This window comes from Malaya genurostris, chromosome 2 (assembly GCF_030247185.1).
Source record: "Malaya genurostris strain Urasoe2022 chromosome 2, Malgen_1.1, whole genome shotgun sequence".
NCBI lineage: Eukaryota > Metazoa > Arthropoda > Insecta > Diptera > Culicidae > Malaya > Malaya genurostris.
The window spans coordinates 64929312-64952720 of NC_080571.1; the positions used below are offsets into that span (position 1 = coordinate 64929312).

General features: G+C 36.5%; 1 protein-coding gene and 1 non-coding gene across 2 annotated transcripts; one reads left to right on the forward strand and one right to left on the reverse strand.

The window, feature by feature from the left end:
• Positions 1 to 1453: 1453 nt before the first annotated feature.
• Positions 1454 to 1535, reverse strand: Trnas-gcu (transfer RNA serine (anticodon GCU)). The gene has a single exon. It is a non-coding gene; the product is annotated as a tRNA-Ser (tRNA).
• An 8014-nt stretch (positions 1536 to 9549) lies between these two features.
• LOC131430330 (uncharacterized) lies at positions 9550 to 19761 on the forward strand. The gene is made up of 4 exons (XM_058595214.1): positions 9550 to 9983; positions 18566 to 18676; positions 18741 to 19205; positions 19274 to 19761. Exons 1-4 carry the CDS (start codon positions 9831 to 9833, stop codon positions 19424 to 19426), a joined length of 882 nt encoding a protein of 293 aa, XP_058451197.1. The 5' UTR covers positions 9550 to 9830; the 3' UTR covers positions 19427 to 19761.
• The last annotated feature ends 3648 nt before the right edge of the window (positions 19762 to 23409 follow it).

A 23409-nucleotide genomic window follows, 5' to 3' on the forward strand; every position in this document is an offset into this window, starting at 1 on the left:
TCTTGAATAAAGATTGATTCATGAACCTCATAACGGAGTTACCAAGAATTGATGACTTTATTAGCTACAAAGCATCAAAGCATTTGCATAAGCGTATCTACCAGGCGAATGTTTATGGTATTTTCAGTATACTGAGTTAAAATGAAAAAAAATATCTGATGAGACTTCGCCACATCGTTTTGGTTCGTGTGCTGTCTAACCCCGCTACCGTTTGTTTGGTCCTAACTGAAACAAAGAAACCTATCTTTGAGTAGGACAAACAGGCGGTTGCAGGTTTGTATGCGAAAGGCCGCCGCTTCCACCAGCGTGTCGGCGGCCAACTAAACTAGCGTCGCCTCGGCGGTTGTGTACCACCGAGTTATCTTAACTTGGAGGTTTAAGGAATACGTCGTACATCATAACGAACTTTATCGTATAGAAAATGCATAATTAATTCCCATAAAAAACGGTATTACCTCGAGAATCTTCGAGAACTGATATTTTCAATACCAGGTTCCGGACGATCCATGACTATCGGACGGAAGAGTGCTAAATGAAACTGACATGGATTTCTCGGAGATGGCAGGACCAATTTCATCAAACTTCGATTCAAATGAATTTGGGTACTGAAGCTCCGGAAACAGCAGCCCGAGAAGTAAAGAGTGGCACTCACATTGATTTCTCGAACGATATCTCATAAACTACTAGTACATTGTAATTCGATTCATCATGAGTGATATATTTAGCGTGGCAATATTTGTGCATAATTTATATTGCTTCTATCCTCGCGGAAGTCTTTAGTCACAATTATAGCATAATTTACAGCCTGTCAGATAACATTCACTTTACTGCAGGATAACTGGTCAAACATGAATAAATTCATTAATGGGTTAACTTATGCATATCGAAAGGGTAGGCGAACGTTATCAACGATAAAATCAAGTCATTATGTAAATAGTAGATCCTCTGTATGACACAAACCGTTGTGCAGGACGAGAGTATTAAATTAATTGTCGATGTTTAGATTAGAATCATAATAATAACCGTGCGATATCGATGAATTATTTGGTCTTTGAATGCTTTCTTGTGACGTAAATCAGTCGTAAATATAATATTAATATAATATATATTCTATAATATTTCAATCGGGCGAACGATTTTCGAGCAAATACCGACCTAAACAGTTTCCCTATGATCGAACAACGGCGTTTAGTGAATAATGTGAGGATCTTGATGCAGTACGGCTACGGCTATGGGTTGATCCAGCGATTGTTTCCAATATAAAACAACACTATTTCTAGAAAGTGACGACTTTTAGAAAATGTGGCGGAGTTCATAATTTTCATTCGAGAACATTCACCTTATAAAGTTAAAAGCTTACGAACATTTGAAAGAGTGAAATTATAAAACTCATCATATGCTATTTGCCTAGAATGAACTTGGAAATAAATTTTCAAAAAATAGTGTCACCATACGACGAGGACGGGATTCGAACCCACGCGTGCAGAGCACATTGGATTAGCAGTCCAACGCCTTAACCACTCGGCCACCTCGTCGGTCTACAGACAAGTGACGCCTACACGAGATCAGATAGCCGATTACGAAACATGAAACATCTGCTCAGGAAATAATGTGTATTTGTTTGACCTGAAGCTATCTTTGAATGACACTCAGTTGGATGGATTAGCTATCAGGACTCAAATCAATGAACACACGATCATCTATGAAAGTTTGGTGTCTATACTTTTGATCGTATGGTTCATCCGATTAACTTCTCATAATAATGTGCTTGCAATTTCGTTTTAGCACAAAACCAACATACGTAAGGGTGCGAGCGGTATTATCTGTGTATAATTAAAGCAATTCAAGGAGTGCCATTAGTCTTAACTGGCATTATCTGGCTTCGATCTATAGGAAACATCTGCCATCGTATTACTTCAACTACATCTAATTTTTTTACTATCAGTTGAATTAATTATTCTCTGTGATAATCAATTAATTTATGAGATTCCAAGAGTGTTTTTGTGTGCTAAAAATTACACTGGTTCTTCAACATTTTTGCATAAAACTAGGCATCTGGGATGAATATGATTTCACATTCAGCATTCTTTTTCATGAAATTTGGTTTTGTGACTCATAGCCTGAGGGGAATGTCTAACCATTAAGTTATTGTCATTTGTCAAGAATATATTAGCGACCTTTGAAGAAGTGCATAAAAGTGAACGATTGCTACTTTAAATACATGCAAGAAAGATACTGCATTTCCATTAAAAAGTATGTTACCAACGAAACATAATTATTTGTTTTCGTAAGGATTTTGCAGAAACATTTCAAATTTCTTAAGAACGAATGAACGAACAGTGATGCCTTTCCATACATAAGTTGGCAAAAACCATAAATACGTCGATGAACGTCAGTTGGATGAATTTTTATTAATAATTTGAGATCTCTGAATATATTTCCATCTTGATATTGTATGAAATAATATTCGATCCACCTAAAAGTGACATGATGAACAATTCGCTACGGACCGGAAAATGACGATTTTTTTAAATAAATTAACTTGTGTGTTTTTTTTTCGTGATTGATTTGGAGCTTTCACTAATGTTTCTAAGATTAAACCTGAAAAATGTATACACTGAGATAAAAAAAACTTGTCCTTTATATCTTGAAAACATCAATTTTCTCTAAAAGGGCTTATTTTAGTATTTTTATTTTCTGATATGTTGTAACTTACAACTGTTGAAGTATATTACACTATGAGTAAAGATGGGAGAGTAACGAACGATTTTTTTTTGTTTTTTAGAAAAATATTGATTTTTGGAAAATGTTCTGCATTTTGCATTTTTTTAAGTTTTTCGATTCGATTTTATGAAAGAACGGAAACTTTTCAATAAAAGAAGTACAAAACAAAATTTAGTTCAATACTACCGCTTCACTAATAATAGTAAATTTTTATTATGTTAAAGTATCTTATTAAACTGTGTAAAATGAAAAATAACTATGTAAAATGTAAAAAAAAAAAACAAACATGCATAAAGTGGTTTTCGCGGTTCAAATATAGGAATTTTTTATATAGACTATAAGCAACGATCCGGACAACAGAAAAAGAGCAGGTGGTGGGATTGACTGGGCGCTATTTATTATGAGCTGCTCAAATTAGGTGACACCATCACTGGTGCCATATACATATTATACTTGCTGCGTTTGAACAGAGTACTGCATGTAAAGCGGACTCAATATGAAGATCTTCATGATATAGTCATTTTGCTTCATTACAATGCAAGACCCCATGTTTCGAAAGTTGTAAAAGCTTTTTTTGAAATCGTTGCAATGAAAAGTTCTGCACCAGCCGCTATTTTGATCAGACATTGCTCCATACGGTTGCCATTTGCTCCAATCCATGGCGCATAACTTGGCAGTTCAGTTTAAAAAACTACGACACCACCAAAAATTGGATCGATTCATTCGTCAAATCTGAGGAAAAGGAATTTTTCAAACGTCACCTCACGCAGGTTTCGACGTCCATAAAGATGCATCTATCGTGTTTCGTAAGAACCTCGTAAGACCCGATACATACTGCCTGATACATTTTTCATGAGCTTACCAACTTTAAAAAGATACGAGTTACATTGATTTAAGTGACCCTAGTCTAAATATTTTCAATCAAAGGTTTCGTAAAAATTTCGTGTTTAATTTTTCATTGCTTTTTGATGAGAAAAAAAACAAGTGCTAGGGGGACGCTGTTCTATCAACAAAAACCATTTTTCGAGTTTAAACGAGCCTGTACTGACATTGATGATGCTGAAGATGCTTCAGCCGGCTAAATGAGGTAATTCCACCGGAAACCGTGAAAATGTCCATTTTTGAAAACCGTAAATTAAAATTTCATGATATAGCTGACATCTTAAGAATAACATATGACAGTGAGTGTATTATTTTGCATTTTTATTTATGAGGAAAAGAAAAAACGCCAAAAAAGTTGATTCCCAGCGCTGTTTAAAAAACTGTTTTTCCGAAATACATCGAATTTTGTGTCGATATGTGACAATGAACGAAAACTAGATCCATCACTACACTCTGGAGTCGTCAGCCGAGTGGACTAGTGTGGGTGAAACCGTCTAAAGCAGAGAAAAACGCAAATGTGGACCAGTAAGGCCTTAATATTTTGGGATGTTCATGAAATATGTTGAATGACTACCTTAAAAAATAAGACTAAAGACTGAGCTTGAGCTTGAGCGACCACCCCTGGTTGCTACTCCGTTACTGATCGGGATTAGCTGAAATTGTACAGGGAGTTTCTAGATGATCCGACCTGGGACTGGTAAATCATCCTTCAATGTACATCTTCTGGTAATCCCAGAATTCAATGATCAGTACCGGCGCCGGCCAGGCCCGAACGTAGATCGTCTAAGGAATGGGAAGGGATGTTAATCCAACACTTGCTGTTACTAGAGGCCGTATATACTACTGCGCACTCCACAAGTGTCACGGGAGAAGGAATGAATGCTCGGATGCACCACTAAACTCACTGGCTCCCCGGGTGAACGTTTCAACAATACCCTATATTGAAGTCCCGAGAAGTCTTGATTTACAGCTCTTATTCGAGGAAACTGAAGAAAAATTTGCAATACTAGCGCGTAAAGAATAAAAACTTTCCTTATTTTTTATAAATGAAATTACGTGATACAAAACAAACGAGTGAATAGAATTAAGACAAAATAGTTCATTCATTGCATTGACATATTCTAAACAGTTGTTATAAAATCATTTTAAATCACCAAACAGAGGTCAACAGATTTCTCACGCGTCTTGATTCTTTATTATTTCCGATTTATTATTTTAATTATTTATTAAAATTATTAATTGATTATATTGGTTCATCTGGGTAGCCAACTACCGAGAAAAATATAAATTTATTGTTTGAAATATTAATATCAAGTACACTAAGGTCTTTTTTTATGCGTTTTTATGCGACTTTTTTGGGCGAATTTTCAGAGTTATGCGGTTTTTTTATGCGATGTTTCAGAGTTATGCGAATTTTAAGAGTTATGCGATTTTTTATGCGTTTTTTTATGCGGTACGTAAACTCGCATGAAAAAAGACTTCAGTGTATTTCTTTTCTATGCATCCAATATACCGATATATGTTATCTCTGTTTTTAACTATGTAATATCAACGGATTTGCGCAATAATTTTTTTTATCATTCAATTTATAATCCTGAAAGACAATCAATAACATGGAAGAAGAAAACATTCTAAATAAAACTTTTCTCCGAAGCTAGACGAAAATTAATAGGTTGAATGAAGAGATAATTTAGTAAAATAGAGTAATCAGAAGTGAAACGTTGAAAAGGAAAAAGAAACTCCTGCAATTGTCGCCTTTTACGACATGGAAGCAGGAACCCAGTGGATCTATTCTTGGTTCATTTTTTTTCCGCCGGAGTCCACACGGCATCTAGGCTGGTACTGTCCGGAGAGAGCTAATAGGTACTATCAATCTCCTAGTGGACTCCAGCCCCTTTAAAAAATAAGACTAAAGACTGTCTCAGAAAGTATGGACGCAACCAAAAACCGCTGCCATTTCGCAATGGTTCAGAATCTGTCAATTTTTATGGCTGCGTCCTGTTGTTTACACTCTTCTCTAACCACTTGTGCAGTTGTTTATTCGTTTTCATTAGTTTGTTTCGAAATGCGTGGACTTTCAGCAGAACAACGTCGAAAAATTGTGTACAAATGGTGCACAGAACGCGGACTGTCACTGAGAAAGATAGCAAAAATGGATGGAGTAAGTGAAAAAGCGGTGCGAAATGCAATCAAGAAGTTCGGTGAGTATAACACTTTTGAGGATAAACCGAAAACGGGTCGAAAAAAAGATCCTGCTAACCCTCAGTTGGATAAACGTATACTGAAGGCGTTCGAGCCAAATTTTATGAATGCTGCCGTACCTGCCGCTACTAATTGCTGTCGTACCAACCATATTCACCAGACATGGCCCCCAGCGACTATTACCTAGTTGTAGGCCTAAAAAAGAAGAAGAATCTACTCCAACGAGGAAGTCAGCGCTGAGATACACGCTTATTCCAGGGCAAAAAAAAAACAAATATAGAGGGAAGAAGTGAGCGTAGAGGTACAAGCGTGACGATAATTATTTTTAAATATTGTCGATTTTCGATTTAATTACACTATATTTAATTTTTTTTACTATTTCGTCACCTTATGTCACGAGATAGTAACAGAAACAGATACCGGTATTTCGTTGTGCTATTTGCAGCCTTCATCAGTATATCAGTTCTAAGTCTGTTGGAAGAAAAGTGCAATGCAATCTCTTTTGTACTAGTTCAGGTAAATCGTTTACTGTTTTGATGTGAATACATCTTACTTTACTGGGTTTAAAATGGGTAGAACATAATCGTAAATATCTCAAGTTGTACTAAGCGTAACAGCATAATTCTTTCTCCATGTCATTCGAAATATGATCAGAAATTTATGATGAAATTTTCAACAGCGTGAGATAACCACATTTAATTCAACAATTAATCGTGTTTTTCTCGAAAGCAGGTTTTGAAAGTTCGTGTCCATCGTCATTCAAAAACTACTGCACCAATTTTTTCCAAATTTTGCACACACTTTCTACATATAAAAAAAACCAGACCCCAACGTTTTCCTTTTCGTAGTTTGTTACTATGGGAAGGATTAACAGCTACAAACTGGCCGATTTTTTCGTGAAAAATCGTACTTTTGAATTTAAACAACCACCAAAAATTGAAAAAATTAAAAAAAAATCAAACCTATACGTTGGGGTCAAGAAAACTTCCGTTCTAACCATGCTGCTTTGATTTGTTCACTTCTGATTAGTCTGCACTGAGATACAGTGGACAACGCAAATCATGATTTTTAAGAATCGTCCTCAAAAATACCTTTTTACCGACTTATTTTTCAATATTTTTTCACGAAAAAAATACAAAATGTTGTTCGAATGATGCTTTTTATTATACAAAATATTTGAATTTATTTTTTTGAACGATAGTTCTGAAAAAAATTCGCAAAAATGATGATTTTTTTCATCATTTAGACCCATACCCATTTTTGTACATGGTAAATTTTGGAAAGGCGTCCCGCAAAACCGGTTCAGGATACAATCAAAGCACTTGCCCGAATAGGCTTGGCTTTCTGAGGTAGACGTGGCTGACAGACGTTTTTCATACTGATCGAAATCTTTGACATTTTCAGCGGAGATGAAAAGATGAAAACACTCGGCTAACTAAGATATAGGTGACAAAGTTTTGCCAAATTGGATTTAACAGCTGTCACTGTAACAATTTTAGTAGCCGTCTGGTGCCCATGGCTACCCAGGTAACTAAAACATTGGGATGGCTGGGAGCTGCTACCCACCCGCCATATTCACCAGAGTTGGCTCCTTCCGACTACCATTTGTATCAATCGATGGACCACGCATTGGCTGAGAAGCACTACGATTCCTACGAAGAAGTCGAACATTGGGTGTCTGATTTGTTTGCTTTAAAAGATGAGCATTTCTATTGGTGTAGTATCTGTAATATGCCAGAAAGATGGTCAAGATGTGTAGAAAACAATGAGCAATGCATTAAACAGAGAATTTTTTTCCATTCAAAATTATCAAATTTTAACAATAGGGGCTGGAGTCCACTAGGAGATTGATAGTACCTATTAGCTCTCTCCGGACAGTACCAGCCTAGATGCCGTGTGGAATCCGGCGGAAAAAAATGAACCAAGAATAGATCCACTGGGTTCCTGCTTCTATGTCGTAAAAGGCGACAATTGCAGGAGTTTCTTTTTCCTTCAGTTATCAGATATTTTCAATGTTTCACTTCTGATTACTCTATTTTACTAAATTATTTCTTCATTCAACCTGTCAATTTCCGTCTAACTTCGAAAAAAAGTTTTATTTGCAATGTTTTTTTCTTCCATGTTATTGATTGTCTTTCAGGATTATAAATTGAATGATAAAAATCAACTATTGTGCAAATCCGTTGATATTACAAAGTCGGTATATTGAATACATAGTAAAAAAACACTTAATATTAATATTTCAAAATATAAATTAATATTTTTCTCGGTAGCCGACTGCCCAGATCAACCAATATATCCAATTAATAATTTTAATGAACAATTAAAATAATAAAGCGGAAATAATACAGAATCAAGACGCGTTTGAAATCTGTTGACCTTTATTTGGTGATTTAAAATGATTTTATAACAACTGTTTAGAATATGTCAATGCAATGAATGAACTATTTTGTCTAAATCCGATTCACTCGTTTATTTTGTATCACGTAATTTCATTTATGAAAAATAGGGAAGTTTCTATTCTTTACGCGATAGTATTGCGAATTTTTCTTCTGTTTTCTCGAATAAGAGTTGTGCATCAAGACTTTCCGGGACTTCAATATAGGATATTGTTGAAACGTTCACTCGGGAAGTCAGTGAGTTTAGTGGTGCATCCGAGCATCTTGAAACCGGATCATACTGAGTCGTGCGCGAATAATATCAATACTGAAATTTTTTCTAACAAATATCCTTCTCCCGTGACACTTGTGGAGTGCGCAGTAGTATATACGGCCTCTAGTAACAACAAGTGTTGGACTAACATCCCTTCCCATTCCTCAGATGATCTACGTTCGGGCCTGGCCGGCGCCGGTACTGATCAATGAATTCTGGGGTTACCAGAAGAGGTACATTGAAGGATGATTAACCAGTCCCAGGTCGGATCATCTAGAAACTCCCTGTACAATTTCAGCTAATCCCGATCAGTAACGGAGTAGCAACCAGGGGTGGTCGCTCAAGCTCAAGCTCAAAATTATCAAATTTTAACAAAAACGTTATCTTCATACCGTTATAGTACCTGGTAAATCGTTCTACAAGAAAGGTATTGAAATGTTAGAAAAGTATTGAACTGTAGGAGTAGTTGACGAATAAAGTTAATGATGAGGATGAATAAAGTTTGTTTTTGCAAAAAAAATGTTTTTCTTTGTCAGTACCGGGACTGATTGATCCACGTGTTATCTCATCTTTTGTCGATGATCGTACTGATACAAATCGGCTTTTTCCGAACCAGGGATCTATTCGATGATGCGAGAATAGTGTTTTGTGAGTTTCACTATGAATATCCGCTAGCTATGATGTATCTATTAGGCTGATTAATTTTGGCATGAATATCGCTCAGTTTCATTCTTTCAACGGCTGCCATCGTTTGTTTCAGTACTTTCATTTGTTTACTACGCATTGAATGTTCAGTCAATGAAGCGTAAAATATTTGCAACCGGAACCCTCGCAGCCGATCCGCAATTGTACAGGGCTGCATTCTGCACGAGAAGGAAGTGAAGTAGGGAAGCACCTCACATGCGCAGCTCCACACTATCATTGAGACTAGAAAGAAGAATAAAAAAAACCATCAAAACACTACGCGGATGGTGGCGGGAAAGCTTTGAGAACTGAGAACTGAAAGCATGAGTGCGTCGAAACGGCATGACGGCAGTCCAGCAGCACGAGGGACTATCCCATTCGTACGGGGTACCGACCGCCGATGGATTCGAACTATGTTTTCAGTCTTCTGTCACAGTTCGAACGATCCGGTCGCGATTCCATGACGAGAGAATTTCAGTGGTGGACGCAGAATTTGAATGTTGGTGAATGAATTGGAACACGGAGACGGCGGTGTGGATGATTGGCAGTGAACGAAATTTAATTCGATTAGGCTAGAATTACATTTACGACTTGACCGTTCATTCGGGAAGTTTAATAGGTGAAAGGTGATCAGAACTTCATCTGCTGTCGACGAATTCTTGGAAGAAAAGCATAACCAATCCAATATGTTGATGTGGATGATAGTGGCAGTGACAGTGCACACGGTTCGCGGTAGCAACCTGATGGCACTCCATGAATCATCGAGCGAGAATCGGGCCTCGTCTGCAGCGAAATTCTGCACCGATCTGAATCCTCAGACCGGACTGGATATCGAGCAAGTATGCGAACTATCCCATTTTAGGGATCGGTTGTTTGGGCAGGCGAATAGAATATAGATAGAGATAGTGCGGAAGTATTTAATTGAATCAGCAAGTTTTGGTATGGCCAACATAAATAAAATGGTTAAAAAAACGGTCACCGTTGCCTGGGACATTGAAAGAGTTACCATGCCTGGAAGTGATGCATTCAAGCATTTAAAAGGTTAATGCGATAAGCTGTGCACCGGTTTCCGTGCTAGAATGTTAATCCGTTTTAATGGGGGAGGGGAGCGAAATGGCTCGTTACCGGAATCTATGTGAAAATGCAAAAAAAAAAATGCTAAGAAATTATGCTTTAACGAGTTTTCATGATAATGGTTCGTTTTACATCGTTCCAGTTATCGATATTAATGATGGTATTACCATAAAGTCATATACTTGTTTACCGCTGTAGGTGCTGATTTTTTCAAATAATAAATCAAATAATATTCTGTACCTACAGTTGTAAACATGTATATAACTTTAAAGTAATACCATCATCAATATCGATAACAGAAATGATGTTATTAGAATCAAACCTGATCATATATCCCAGTAACATGTAATTGATTTATGAATAAATTTCAGCACCTACAATTACAAACATGTATTGGGTTCTATACGAATGACTGAAAGAATACTACATGGAATGAGAAATCCTGGGCCTACCAAAGAAAAAGTCGATTCCTTACCGTGAAAACTTTTTTATTCTTCAGTATAATCTCCATCTTGACTCATCTGAACGTTTCATGCATTTCTAAGATATTTGGCATCAAAAAAATTTTTTTCTTCAGTTTGGAGGTTTTTTTACGCGGATTTCCGAAGTTACGCGGTTTTTTTATGCGTATCCCCCGCGTACAAAGAGAAAAGTTGTAAAATTCATACAACCTATTAATACGAACGATTATCTATATTCGGAAGTGCGAAAGAAGCATGTCAGTTTTATTCATATTCACAATTTCCAGTTATGCTTGTGACATTACCCATCCGTATTTTTTAAACATTTTGAATTTTTAGCTGTGTTAAGAAATTCTTTCCTTTCGCAACATTTAAAGCTGTATTTTTCAGGAAAAATAAAATACAGAATAATCTGTATATGTCAACCTGCAACCCTGATTCGCACGGCATATTTAGAGACGACAGCCATATTAAAGACGTGTTTTCAATACTTTCATTTTCACATTGCGTGAGAGCGTTGCCCGTCGTAATTGAATGTGTTGGTAACGGTGCAAATTTTTTCAACTTCCATTTGATGAATCTGTTGCTTTTGATGACAAATTGGGAAAATTCAATAAATTCTTAATGATGGTCTGTGGCACTGAACAGTGCCTTGAATTGTCACGACCAGTGCAGTAAAACTTCATTCAATTCAATTAAAACCGATTGTGGATCACACTGACGATCACTCCACTGCAGTAAATTTCACACTCCAACACCCCACCTTCGCTGAGGTGCTGAACGTTCTTCATTCGTTTCTCTTCCATTCGAAGCTCAGTTCAATCACCGTCTGTTGATCTCTTGAGGTAACAAAATGTCTCTTTCAATAGTGTGAGAGCGGCCCCCAAATCAGGTTCATGTAAATATTCGAAGATGACAAGGCAACCCAGTCATGATAGCTGACAATTCAATTACAGAATGAACAAAAAATCATTGTTTCCTCCTTCAGTTTTCATTTTTAATACTTTGGAGCACATCTCATTACATTACAAACAGTTAAATATTATTGATTTAAACTTACTGGTGATAATCCAAAACTCAAATGTGAATCGCCACTCTCTCTTTATAATTCTGGTCGGAGAGAATTTCTGATTTCGAGTTGCCTCAATGAAGCAGCTAGACTACTTGGCACTTGAAACTGAGCAATCAAAACTTCAAATGATTATTCCATTTCATTCCATCTTATATTATTCGATTGGAAATTAACTTTACCGAACTGGTCACGACCAACCCGGGTAGAAGTGATTTGCAAACCAATACCAAATTCTGTTATTAAAATCAAACATCTCAATGGTAGAAATTAACATTATTTAGTTTGAAATAAGAGTTAAAATATCAAAAATCATAACAAACCCTGCATGAGAAAATAGCAACAAAATAAAAAATTCTGTCATTGTAATATCAAACCAAGAGCAAAATATTTATAGAAGATGAATTTGTTAATTATTTCATTTTCTAGCATTGAGAATAGAGTAATATCTTAAGTATTTCTCTTATCTGATTCTGATGCAGCTTATTCAATGGTATTTTATTTGAAGATAGAACTACTGGATCAATTTACTTAATGAAATTGAAATAGCTCATCAATAACGAAATAAGATATTATAACTAATTCTGATGTTGAACAGATATTGTACAATGTCTTGATCCCTTGATAAAATATCACGAAAATATCAAGTTTCGCTATGACAACACAGAAACATCAAGCCAAGATATGATGGTAAAATTTGTTATTATTTTGACCTTTGTTTGCTATTTACACCTACCCGGGAACAGGATCTGCATTGAGACAGAATTGAGGTGGTTCTTGGCGTGTACACTTGATAAACTCAACCGAAATTTGACACGGAATTCATCTATATTCGGAAGTGCGAAAGAAGCATGTCAGTTTTATTCATATTCACAATTTCCAGTTATGCTTGTGACATTACCCATCCGTATTTTTTAAACATTTTGAATTTTTAGCTGTGTTAAGAAATTCTTTCCTTTCGCAACATTTAAAGCTGTATTTTTCAGGAAAAATAAAATACAGAATAATCTGTATATGTCAACCTGCAACCCTGATTCGCACGGCATATTTAGAGACGACAGCCATATTAAAGACGTGTTTTCAACAATCCATTTCGGGCGGAATCAATTGGTGCATTTGGAACTCACAATGAAATCCGGCTCCAAATTCAGACAAATTAACTGATAAGGTTCTATGACGAGTGAAAACTTCCACTGGTAGGCTTTCAGTGTGGTTTTGCTGTGTGTCCGGCTGCGGCTGTTCGGCATTCGTTTCATTCCAAAAGCGTGAGGTCTTCGATATTGCTCTCGCGTATGTCTTGCTTCGACAACCGTTGCTCAGAAAATGATGGGGAAAAGTAGAATGTTCATCTTTTATACCGATGTAGTTGTATTCAAATCCAAAATCTTGCTCCAGAATTCAAATCCAAAATCTTGCTCCAGAATTCAAATCCAAAATCTTGCTCCAGAATTCAAATCCAAAATCTTGGTCCAGAATCTATGTCCAAAGTTTTGGTGCAGTATCTGAATTCAGGAATCAGTTCGATGATCCATTTGAGACCACAAGCGAGTGTAGCTAGTAGCATAGTCTATAGGGTTACTGTTCCAAAGCCCTGTAACCTTAAGACGGTATGCACAAGATAATGCTTGTTGTTTTAGGAACACATGTAGTGGTTTGATGCATAGTAGCGCCTCTATAGCAGCAGCAGGTGTTTTCGAGGGCTCCTTCAATATTTAGGAAAACTTCCAAGCAAAGAAAGCTTTTTCAATGTTGTATACAACATCATGTAACAGGGTTGTAGTGGACTTTCCATATTGGTAGCGGAAGTACGCTCAAACTAAACTCCCTGGTATAGTGGTCGACAATACATTCCTCTGTTTCAGATAGAAATGAGCTAAAAACACCGATGCAAATCAGTTCCTCTTTCAATTCGATCACACAAACATTGAAGAGCACGCCATTTATGACTTCGAAACTAAATACCATGGTTAAGTAGTAAATTCTCTGTTTCTCTGAAAGCCATGCAAAGAATTGCATGAAACGTCGAGATTTAGTGTCATCTCGAAAAATTTTTTTTTGAAAAAATCGACTTTCGGGACTGTTAAATTATTTCCAAATTCCCAGCAAGTTCATTAAAAAATTTATTTTTGGGATGACACTAAATCTCGACATTTCGGAAATCTCATGGTTTTTTTCAAGATCGAAAATTTAACCACTGGACAGCACCCCTTACCCAAATCCGATTTAGCTTAAATTTTGCATGGGGACTTTTTTCGAGGAGCCTAAACTTTTGAGCACTAGCGCTTTACGATTGCAATTAGAGATGATCCCAAAATATTGGCACCGTTTTATATATTAGAGCGGTGTTTTGTCGGTTACGTCACTTATACTATCATATCTCCGGAACCAGAAGTCGAAGCCATTTGATCCTCGAATTTGATCAATGGCCTAATAGTAGCTTTCAAGCGAGCCTAAGCTTGTAAAAAATGGTTCAGCCATCTCCGAGAAACTTACGTGGTAAAAAAACGCGTTTTGTCGGTTACGCCACTTATTTCATCATATCTCCGGAACCAGAAGTCACAGCCGTTTAATATTTGAATTTGATCATTGGCTCGTCAGTAGCTTCTAAACAAGCCTAAGTTTGTTAAAATCGGTTCAGCCATCTCTGAGAATATTGAGCGGTAAAAATATCTTCGAAAAGTGCACACACAGACATTTTCTGATCTCGTCCAATTGAGTCGAATGGTATATAACACTCCGGGTCACCGAGACTCCGTTCGATAGTCGGGTTTTCCAGCAATTCTAATACCTTTCTATAGAGAAAGGCAAAAACGAAAGAAATCCCTTTAGTGGAACTAAACTAGGGTAAGTGGGGGAGAAATGTAGCACCCTTCTTTAAATTGAAATAGAATCAACAGGAAGTAATGAATCATTAGTGTGCATATGTTTAAAAATACTACAAACATAATCCAATATATTTATTCGAAGAAAAATCAATGATTATCATAATAAATTATTCGCAACAAAAAAATATTTTTACGGGAGAGATGCATGGGCATGGTAAAAAGGAAGTACAGGGTGCCCCATCTTTTATGGCGGTATGTAAACATTGAAAAACTTTGAGAGAAAACAACCGATGTATTTTTATTCAGTTTGGTTCCTTACAATTTTTTGGATTAGTTTTTGAAACCAATGTCAATTAAGTGGTCACCTTTATTAGCAATTACAAAATGGCACCTTTGTTTGCGTTCGCCATTATATTTTCGAGCATCTCGGGTGTTATAGTGACGATTTCAGCACGAATGTTTGCCTTGAGCTCGTCAATAGTTTGAGGCTGGTTTTTCCGATATGCACGTTGAGTTAAAACAATGAAACACCTATTTTCGATGTAAAGTGTCACTATTTCAGCTCGTTGTTTCGGTGTGAAGCGATCCATGGCAAAACATGTACTGAATTGACGTTTCCAAAACATATCTGATGCAATCGTTCGGATGGTAAATGTGAAAGTTATTCAGCGTTTACATACCGACAAAAAAGATGGAGCACCCTGTGATGGTGTCTGTTACCAGTTCGTGATATTACAGACGAAATAGAGCATTTGCAGAAATGATTAGCAAGTCATCAGAGTTCACATCCTCCAATTCGGATGAAACTTTTCACATGTTTTCAGTATAACAAGACATTTATTTTGCACATAGACAGCGATCGATTCAACTCAAGACAGAATTTTTAAAAAGGGCATAACCGTGGTAATTTGGAAACTGAAAATTACAAAAAAATGGTGTCCAAGAATAAGTTGTAGGAAATGGATTGGGCACTCTAAAGAAAAAACACACTGTGAATAAAGTTGATCATTTTTTCAAAAATTAGAAAACCAACCGAAAAACGAAAATCAGAAAAAAACTCAATATCGATTTATTAATTATAATTATTTTATTTTTCATAAATACGATTATTGCCTATGAAATAATCGTATTTATGAAAAATAAAATAATTATAATTAATAAATCGATATTGAGTTTTTTTCTGATATTCTGAATATACATAAGTATTTCTTCGCCGTAGCATCCACAATACATAGCACTTTAAACCGTTTGATCTAAGAATTTTATCAAGCGTTTGCCATTTTAAATTACATTAAATAAAATACATTTATTTTGTACATGATCTTATAACTATTTAAGCTTGTTTGTATCAGTTCATCACTTTTATTCATATAATATATTGGTTGTACTCATGGAAGAGAAAGGGGTCTAACATTAAATAAAATTTAAATTGGAATTTCAATGGACTTATTTAAATGATAAAGAAGTTTCATGTAAGGAAGGTCACGACAAGCAAGCATGTCGCGAACTGGGACATTGGATAGTCTACCTTGAGTACGCAAGGAATTTATTAGATGAGATCTGACATCACGATACTCCATGCATGTCAAAACGACATGATCAATATCGCGATAACCTTCGCCACAAGCACAATGATTAGTCTCGAAAAGTCCAATTCGAAGGAGATGTGCATCTAACGTGTAGTGATTGGACATGAGTCTGGACATTACACGAATGAAATCCCTACTCACATCTAGTCCCCTGAACCATGCCTTTGTCGATATTTTAGGAATAATTGAGTGCATCCACGGACCCAGATCATCTTTATCTCAAGAAGCTTGCCAGCTGGCAAGTGTTATTTGGCAAGACGCGCTATAGAATTCGTTGAAAGCGATCGATCTCTCATAAATTTCACTCTCAATAGCACCACGTTTGGCTGAAATATCGGCTTTTTCATTGCCTGAAATGGAGCAATGAGCCGGGACCCAAACTATTGTGATTTGATAATTATTATTAAATATGTCGTTCATTTCTGCCAGCAACGTTTGAGCGAATGGCTTCAATTGCACTTAGACTATCTGTGAAGGGAAAATATTGGTTTGGAGATAATGAACTGCTGCTAACGCTGCTATCTAAACCGATGCTGGTTCTGGAAGCCTAAATGAAACCGAAAATTTTTAGTTGGTTTGACGTAAAGCCGCCATAACTAAGTTCAGTTTTGCAATGACTGAGTGGAAACATATATTGGAGAAGCCAGATGAATGAAAAACTAACAGAAAAGATGATCCATTGGAAAAAGATACGCTCAGAGACAGGACACTAACATGCGTTCTTATGCATTCTGTGCATACGCGCTACCATTTTGCCACTCTGAATCTTGTTCTAGACACTCTAAAACGCAGCCAGACATGGTCGGGTGACGGCTAGGATGTAGACCATGCTGTGTGTATGTGTGTGTGTGTGTGTGTGTGTGAGAGAGAGAGAGAGAGAGAGAGAGAGAGTGTGTGTGTGAGAGTGTGAGAGTGTGTGTGAGGGTGTGAGAGTGAGTTTGTGTGTGTGCACTTTTCGAAGATATTTTCACCGCTCATTTTCTCAGAGATAGCCGTTGTCGAGCCATTGATCAAGTTCAAAGATCAAATGGCTGTGACTTCTAGTTCCGGAAATATAATGGTTGGTATAAGTAACGTTAACGACAAAACGTGTTGTTTTTTTAACGCGCCAGTTTCTCGGAGATGGCTGAACCGATTTGAACAATCTTAGGCTCGTTTGAAAGCTATTATTGAGCCATTCATCAAGTTCGAAGATCAAAAGACTGCGACTTCCGACCAAACAAATTGATTTACACCGCTCTTATATTTGAGGGTTGCAATGTTTTGGGATCACCTCTAATTTCGTAAAGTACTAATACTCAAAAGTTTAAACACCTCGAAAACAGCCCCAGCTAAATCTCGACGTTTCATGCAATTTTAAGACTTTTGGCATTAAATTTTTTTCGATTTCGGAAATTTCATGTAGTCATAAACACTGAAGCATGAACTACTTGAATCAATCTCAAGTAATTGGTGTCAAATGTGTTTAGAAATTAGTTTTAGAAATTATTTAATAAAAAGATAAAAAAAAATCATGAGACTGTTTTTAAGAAAGAGAAAGGCATTATCACACCACTAGGTGGATTAAGAAGGTTTTTTTTTTATATTTTAGTTTTTCGGTTGGTTTTTAGATCTTCAAAAAGTATTCAACTTTTTTCACAGTGTATATTCTATAAGTGTGCCTAATCGATTTCTTACAACTTCTTCCTGGACACTATTGTTATACAATGTACAGTTTCCGAGTTATCACGATTTGAGGAAATTGCATTCAAAACTATATATGCTTGTTTTAAAAATCAGTCTCGAGTTCAATAGGTCTCTCCATCGGAGCAAAACAAATGGTTTGCCATTCTGAAAACGTGTGACATGATTCGATCAAATTGAAAACTTACCACTTACCAACTAAAATATTACTTGAAACATGAACATTGATGACTTCACAAGGGCTCTAATTTTTTTTAGCACTAGTAGTTTAATAAAGAATCGAAAAACACAACTAACATCTCTTATGAAACGAAATCTGAAATTCGACGATTGAGTCATAACCCGTCCAATCGAAATTGAGACCTCTCTTTTCTAGGGGTCATACTGCGCAAACAACATATCGGTTGATATTCATCGCAACGATACAGTCAGTGTATGATCTAATTGTGTTTAATAAATGAACCGTTGCTCCAGATCTGCTAGCAAGCAGAATGGCACATACTAGTGAAAGCTGTATCCGTTTACTATTGCTCATTGGTATTAAATAGAACTAACATCAATGGAACCATTGATGATATAGCGCTGGGATTCATATATTGACATTGACTCGAGAGGGCAGGAGACTACAAAATAAGGGAAAAATTTATTATTTACCATTTATTACTCTACCGTTCGCACAAACGGAGCCTGCTGACTACAGCACTATTCTTCTGTTCGCAGATAATGGGTCTCTGGTACGGCAGCGAAGTAATAACTCATCTCGGTCACGAGGATGGCGAATCGATCTACGACACGTGTGTGGTGATTCATCTGGCGGATATAACGAACTCGGTTGGTGAAGTGTTCTGGTTTTGGTTAATTTTAAGGTCTGATTAGGATAATTTAATTTTGACAGACGAATACCAGCGAATATCCGTCGAGAGATCAAGGACCCGATGTGAGATTCGGTACCTCGTATGGTTATCCAGGTGATCGAACTTATCACAGCACGGAGGAATACGGAAATCGTCGCTATCAGAACCGTCAGCAGCATCAGCAACAGCACCAACAACACCAGCAACAGCAACATAACTATCGGCAGCCATTTTCCAACACCCAATACCTGCGATTAATTTGGGACGAGAAGGATCACACCCTGGAATATACCTTGCGGTACAACAACACAAGGCCCGGATTCTGGATTGCATCGACACCGCAGACCGGGACCATGGTTCAACTGTCGTACAATCAATTCTCCGGTACGGTACAGGTACTTAAGGCCATCAACAACCAGCTGGTGTTGACGTTCTGCCAGAGTTTACCTGGAGGGCAGCTGTTCTCGGTTGTTCTATCGAGACACCCGATGGGATTGTCACCGGAGGTGAGTTTAGATGCGGCAATTAATAGATAATTTTAATCACAATTTTTATTTCTCATTTTTTTTTTCAGGAGAACCAGAGCATACGAAATCTGTTGAAAAAGCGAAACCTGTCCACGACTTCGGTGCGGAAAGTTTGTTATAGCGGAGCTTCAACCCAATCTTCCCTGGGAATATTATCTGCCTTGTTCATTGCGCTGCTTTTGCACTGTATTACAAAATGAAACCAGTTTGTAGCTCGTTAGGTATTTTTGAGCAAATTTTTGCTCGTGCGAATATTTCTCGTCATCCCTGATCTATTTCTTATTTATTCATGTTCAGAACTGTTGCTATGAAGTGTAATTTTTAAAATTATATTGTATTTTTGACAACCGTATTCTACTGCTTGAGTAACATGTTTAATGTGTCGGAAAGCTTGACAGGATCAGCCTGGTGTCATAATGTGTCATACGAATTCAAAAGTCATTAGTTAGCCATAGGAGAACATCTAAGACAGTAGTTTTAATTTTTTTCGAAGACGACCTCAATAAAACGGTTCCTGCCGAATTCGTTCTGACAACCGTCTAGTTTATTAATCCAATTGAAGCAGTTAACGTTGCCATCACGTACTGAAATCTTCTTCGCAATGAACATGTAATATTTGGTTGTACCAACACGAGAAATGATAAACAAATTTCAACCGGCGTAACCCTGATAGTTTAATTATCGAATTAATTGGAGACATAAAAAAAAGTTGATAAAATTATGCTTCGACCCAGCTGCTGCTTTGTATGTGCGTGTGTGTGACAAAAGTTCTGCACTGTTCTAGAACCCGTGTCACTCGTCCAAACGACTGAAACGAGTGATGACACTTAATCATCGTTAGCACCCGATGCCAATTAGTGGCGTTTTTAGCTCTGTGACGTCACAAACAGACAGGGTGCGCTGCTACCAGACGAGGGAGGGATAATTAGATTCAACCTTATAATTAGTAGGCGCTGAATACTATTTCGGTTCCAGATGGAGGTCACAGGGCGTGTGGAAAAGTGGGAAACGGATTGACCCGATTTCGGGTAGCCGGTATTGAGTGATGAAAGTTATCTAGATGGATTGAACTATCAATTAATCGAAATTTTCAATTAACGAGATAGAGTAGAGGGGTGACAATGGAATTGTTGGTTTATCATCTCGTTTGAATAACATTGTATCGAAAACAGTAGAAGAGTTCGATTTAAATTAGAAAAAAAAGATGAATGAGGGTGAAATTTCTACTGCATATCGTTCGGGGTTTGAAATTGTTACTCGGCCCCATGTGGCGCTCCATTGTCGAGCTATTTCCATTAAGTTTCATTTTCATCGTTTTTCGCAGTTGCACAGTGGTCCCAATCATGTCAAAACATGCATTTTTTTTAATATGCGCTTCAGGGGTCAATTTTCGAGCTTTCATGTCTTCAGAAGAATTTCTGTTTGAAATAGTCCGCTTCTTTTAATATAATCAAAGTTGTCATTAATCCAGCTACAAGTGAGTTAGAAAAATTATTTTGCATACAATACGAGATAGACTATTTATGTCTTTAGAAAAGCTGTAGATCATATTGAAACAATAAAACATGCCGAAGACATGAACACTTTAAAATCAAGTTTTTTCATTATAACTTTTTTCAATGAGTTTTTAGAATGTTCGAGTGTTCTACAGTAATATTTCAATTATTAAAATGAATATTTTTGTTAAAGGTTGCATATTGTAAAAATTAACAAACTAAAAAGTTTTTAAACAATTTAATTACAAAATACTACATATTCATTTATCAATATCTCGAAAAAGTGAAAATATGTGGAACCAATTTCAACAAAGTTTGAAAGTATCATCAAAACACTATTAGCAAAATTAGTAGTCACCACTTAAATTCACTTAAATTGATAAGAAAACACACTTTTAAAAAAGCATGTTCTAACATTACCCCATATGTATGTAGCACCCTAACATACAGTATTCATTAACCTTTTACCTTAAATTCAAAATTGATCAAAGTAAGCAATAAAATAGGAGCAGAAAAAAAAATAAACAAAAACAGAGATGTCTCCTGATACTGCGTTCCTTGCAATCAAAAATGAAATACAAACCGCTTAGCAGATTAACAATATTTAATTGAAGAATACATTGAAAATTTCGTCTACTTTAGGAAATTCTTTTTGCTTTTGTCTGAAGTTTCCAACTGCTCCTATTTTCTCGCTTACTTTGATAAATATTGAATTTAAGATGCAGGGTTAATGAATACTGTGTGGGAGCTAAATAACAGATCGTCTGAAAAGTTCGTATCGTTTCTATGAGAGGGCGCCACTAGAATTAAATCCATACCATTTTCAGTTAGTACCAACCGTCAAAAGATACGTGTATAAATTTGACAGCTGTCTGATTATTAGTTTGTGAGATATTGCATTTTGAGTGAACCTATTTTTGTTATTGGGAAAAAAAGGAATTTCGTGTGTTGATGAAACACTACTTTTTGATGAAAAAAAGTGCCGCCGATACCAAAAAATGGCTTGATGAGTGTTATCCAGATTCTACACCGGGCGAAGCAACAATTCGTAAGTGGTTTGCAAAATTTCGAACTGGTCATATGAGCACCGAAGACGATGAACGCAGTGGACGTCCAAAAGAGGCTGTTACCGATGAAAACGTGAAAAAAATCTACAAAATGATTTTCAATGACCGTAAAGTGAAGTTGATCGAGATAGCTGACACCCTAAAGATATCAAAGGAACGTGTTGGACATATTATTCACGAATATTTGGATATGAGAAAGCTTTGTGCAAAATGGGTGCCGCGTGAGCTCACAATCGATCAAAAACAACAACGAATTGATGATTCTGAGCAGTGTTTGGAGCTGTTATATCGAAATAAAACCGATTTTTTTCGTCGATATATAATAATGGATGAAACATGGCTCCATCACTTCACTCACTTCAGTCCAATCGACTTTATCGTAAAAAATTTAGAAGCAATGAAGAGGTAATCGCTGAAACTGAGGCCTATTTTGAGGCAAAGGACAAATCGTACTACAAAAATGGTATCGAAAAGTTGGAAGATCGCTATAATCGCTGTATCGCCTCTGATGGCAATTATGTTGAATAATAAAAACGAATTTTGGCAAAACAATGTGTGTTTCTATTAAACGATACGAACTTTTCAGCCGAACTGTTATGTATTCGAGAATGCAAGGACATGCTTTTTTAAAAGTGCGTTTTCATATAAATTTAAGCGAATTTAAGTTGTGACTACTAATTTTTCTGATAGAGTTCTGATCATACTTTCAAACTTTATTGAAATTGGTTCTACATATTTCCACATTTTCGAGATATTGATACTTGAATATGTAGTATTTTGTAATTAAATAGCTCAAACACTTTTTAGTTTGTGAACTTAAAAATATGCAGTCTTTGACAAAAACATGTATTTTGATAATTAAAATATAATTGTAGATCCCCTGAAGCGCAAATAAAAAAACGCGTGTTTTGACATGATTGGAACCACTGTGCGTTGGTGAAAGCTCTGATGGTTTTCAGGTAAATAAAAAATAGTTCTTCAAGTTATTTAAATGTTATAATTAAAAGCAACAGCGATGTCAGATCTACGGAAATCTCCGTAGATCTACGGAAATCTCCGTAGATCTACGGCTTCGAACATTTTCTTCGGATCTACGGCTCCGTAGACAAAATCTACGGAAATTGGATTTTTTCTACGGAAATTAAAATTTATCAACGGAGAACTACGGCAACTAATTTTGCCGATTTATTAATTTTAGTTGTTTGACGTAAAGCCGCCATAACTAAGTTCAGTTTTTGCAATGACTGAGCGGAAACATATATTGGAGAAGCCAAATGAATGAAAATCTAACAGAAAAGGTGAATTTTTGGAAAAAGATACGCTCAGAGACAGGACTCGAACGTGCGTTCTTATGCATTCCGTGCATACGCGCTACCATTTTGCCACTCTGAATCTTGTTTTAGTCACTCTAAAACGCCAAACAGACACAATAGCGCGTACATCGAACATGGTCTACATCCTGGCCGTCACACGACCGATACCTTATATCCAAACATCTTCTCTGTCCATCAAACACTAGTCTTCTCGCTTTATACCTATTTCTCCGATCAAGCATTGAGTAGGAGAGTGTATTTATAATCGCTTGTCACCTTCTTTAATGGTGCCAGTCGTGAAGGTGAC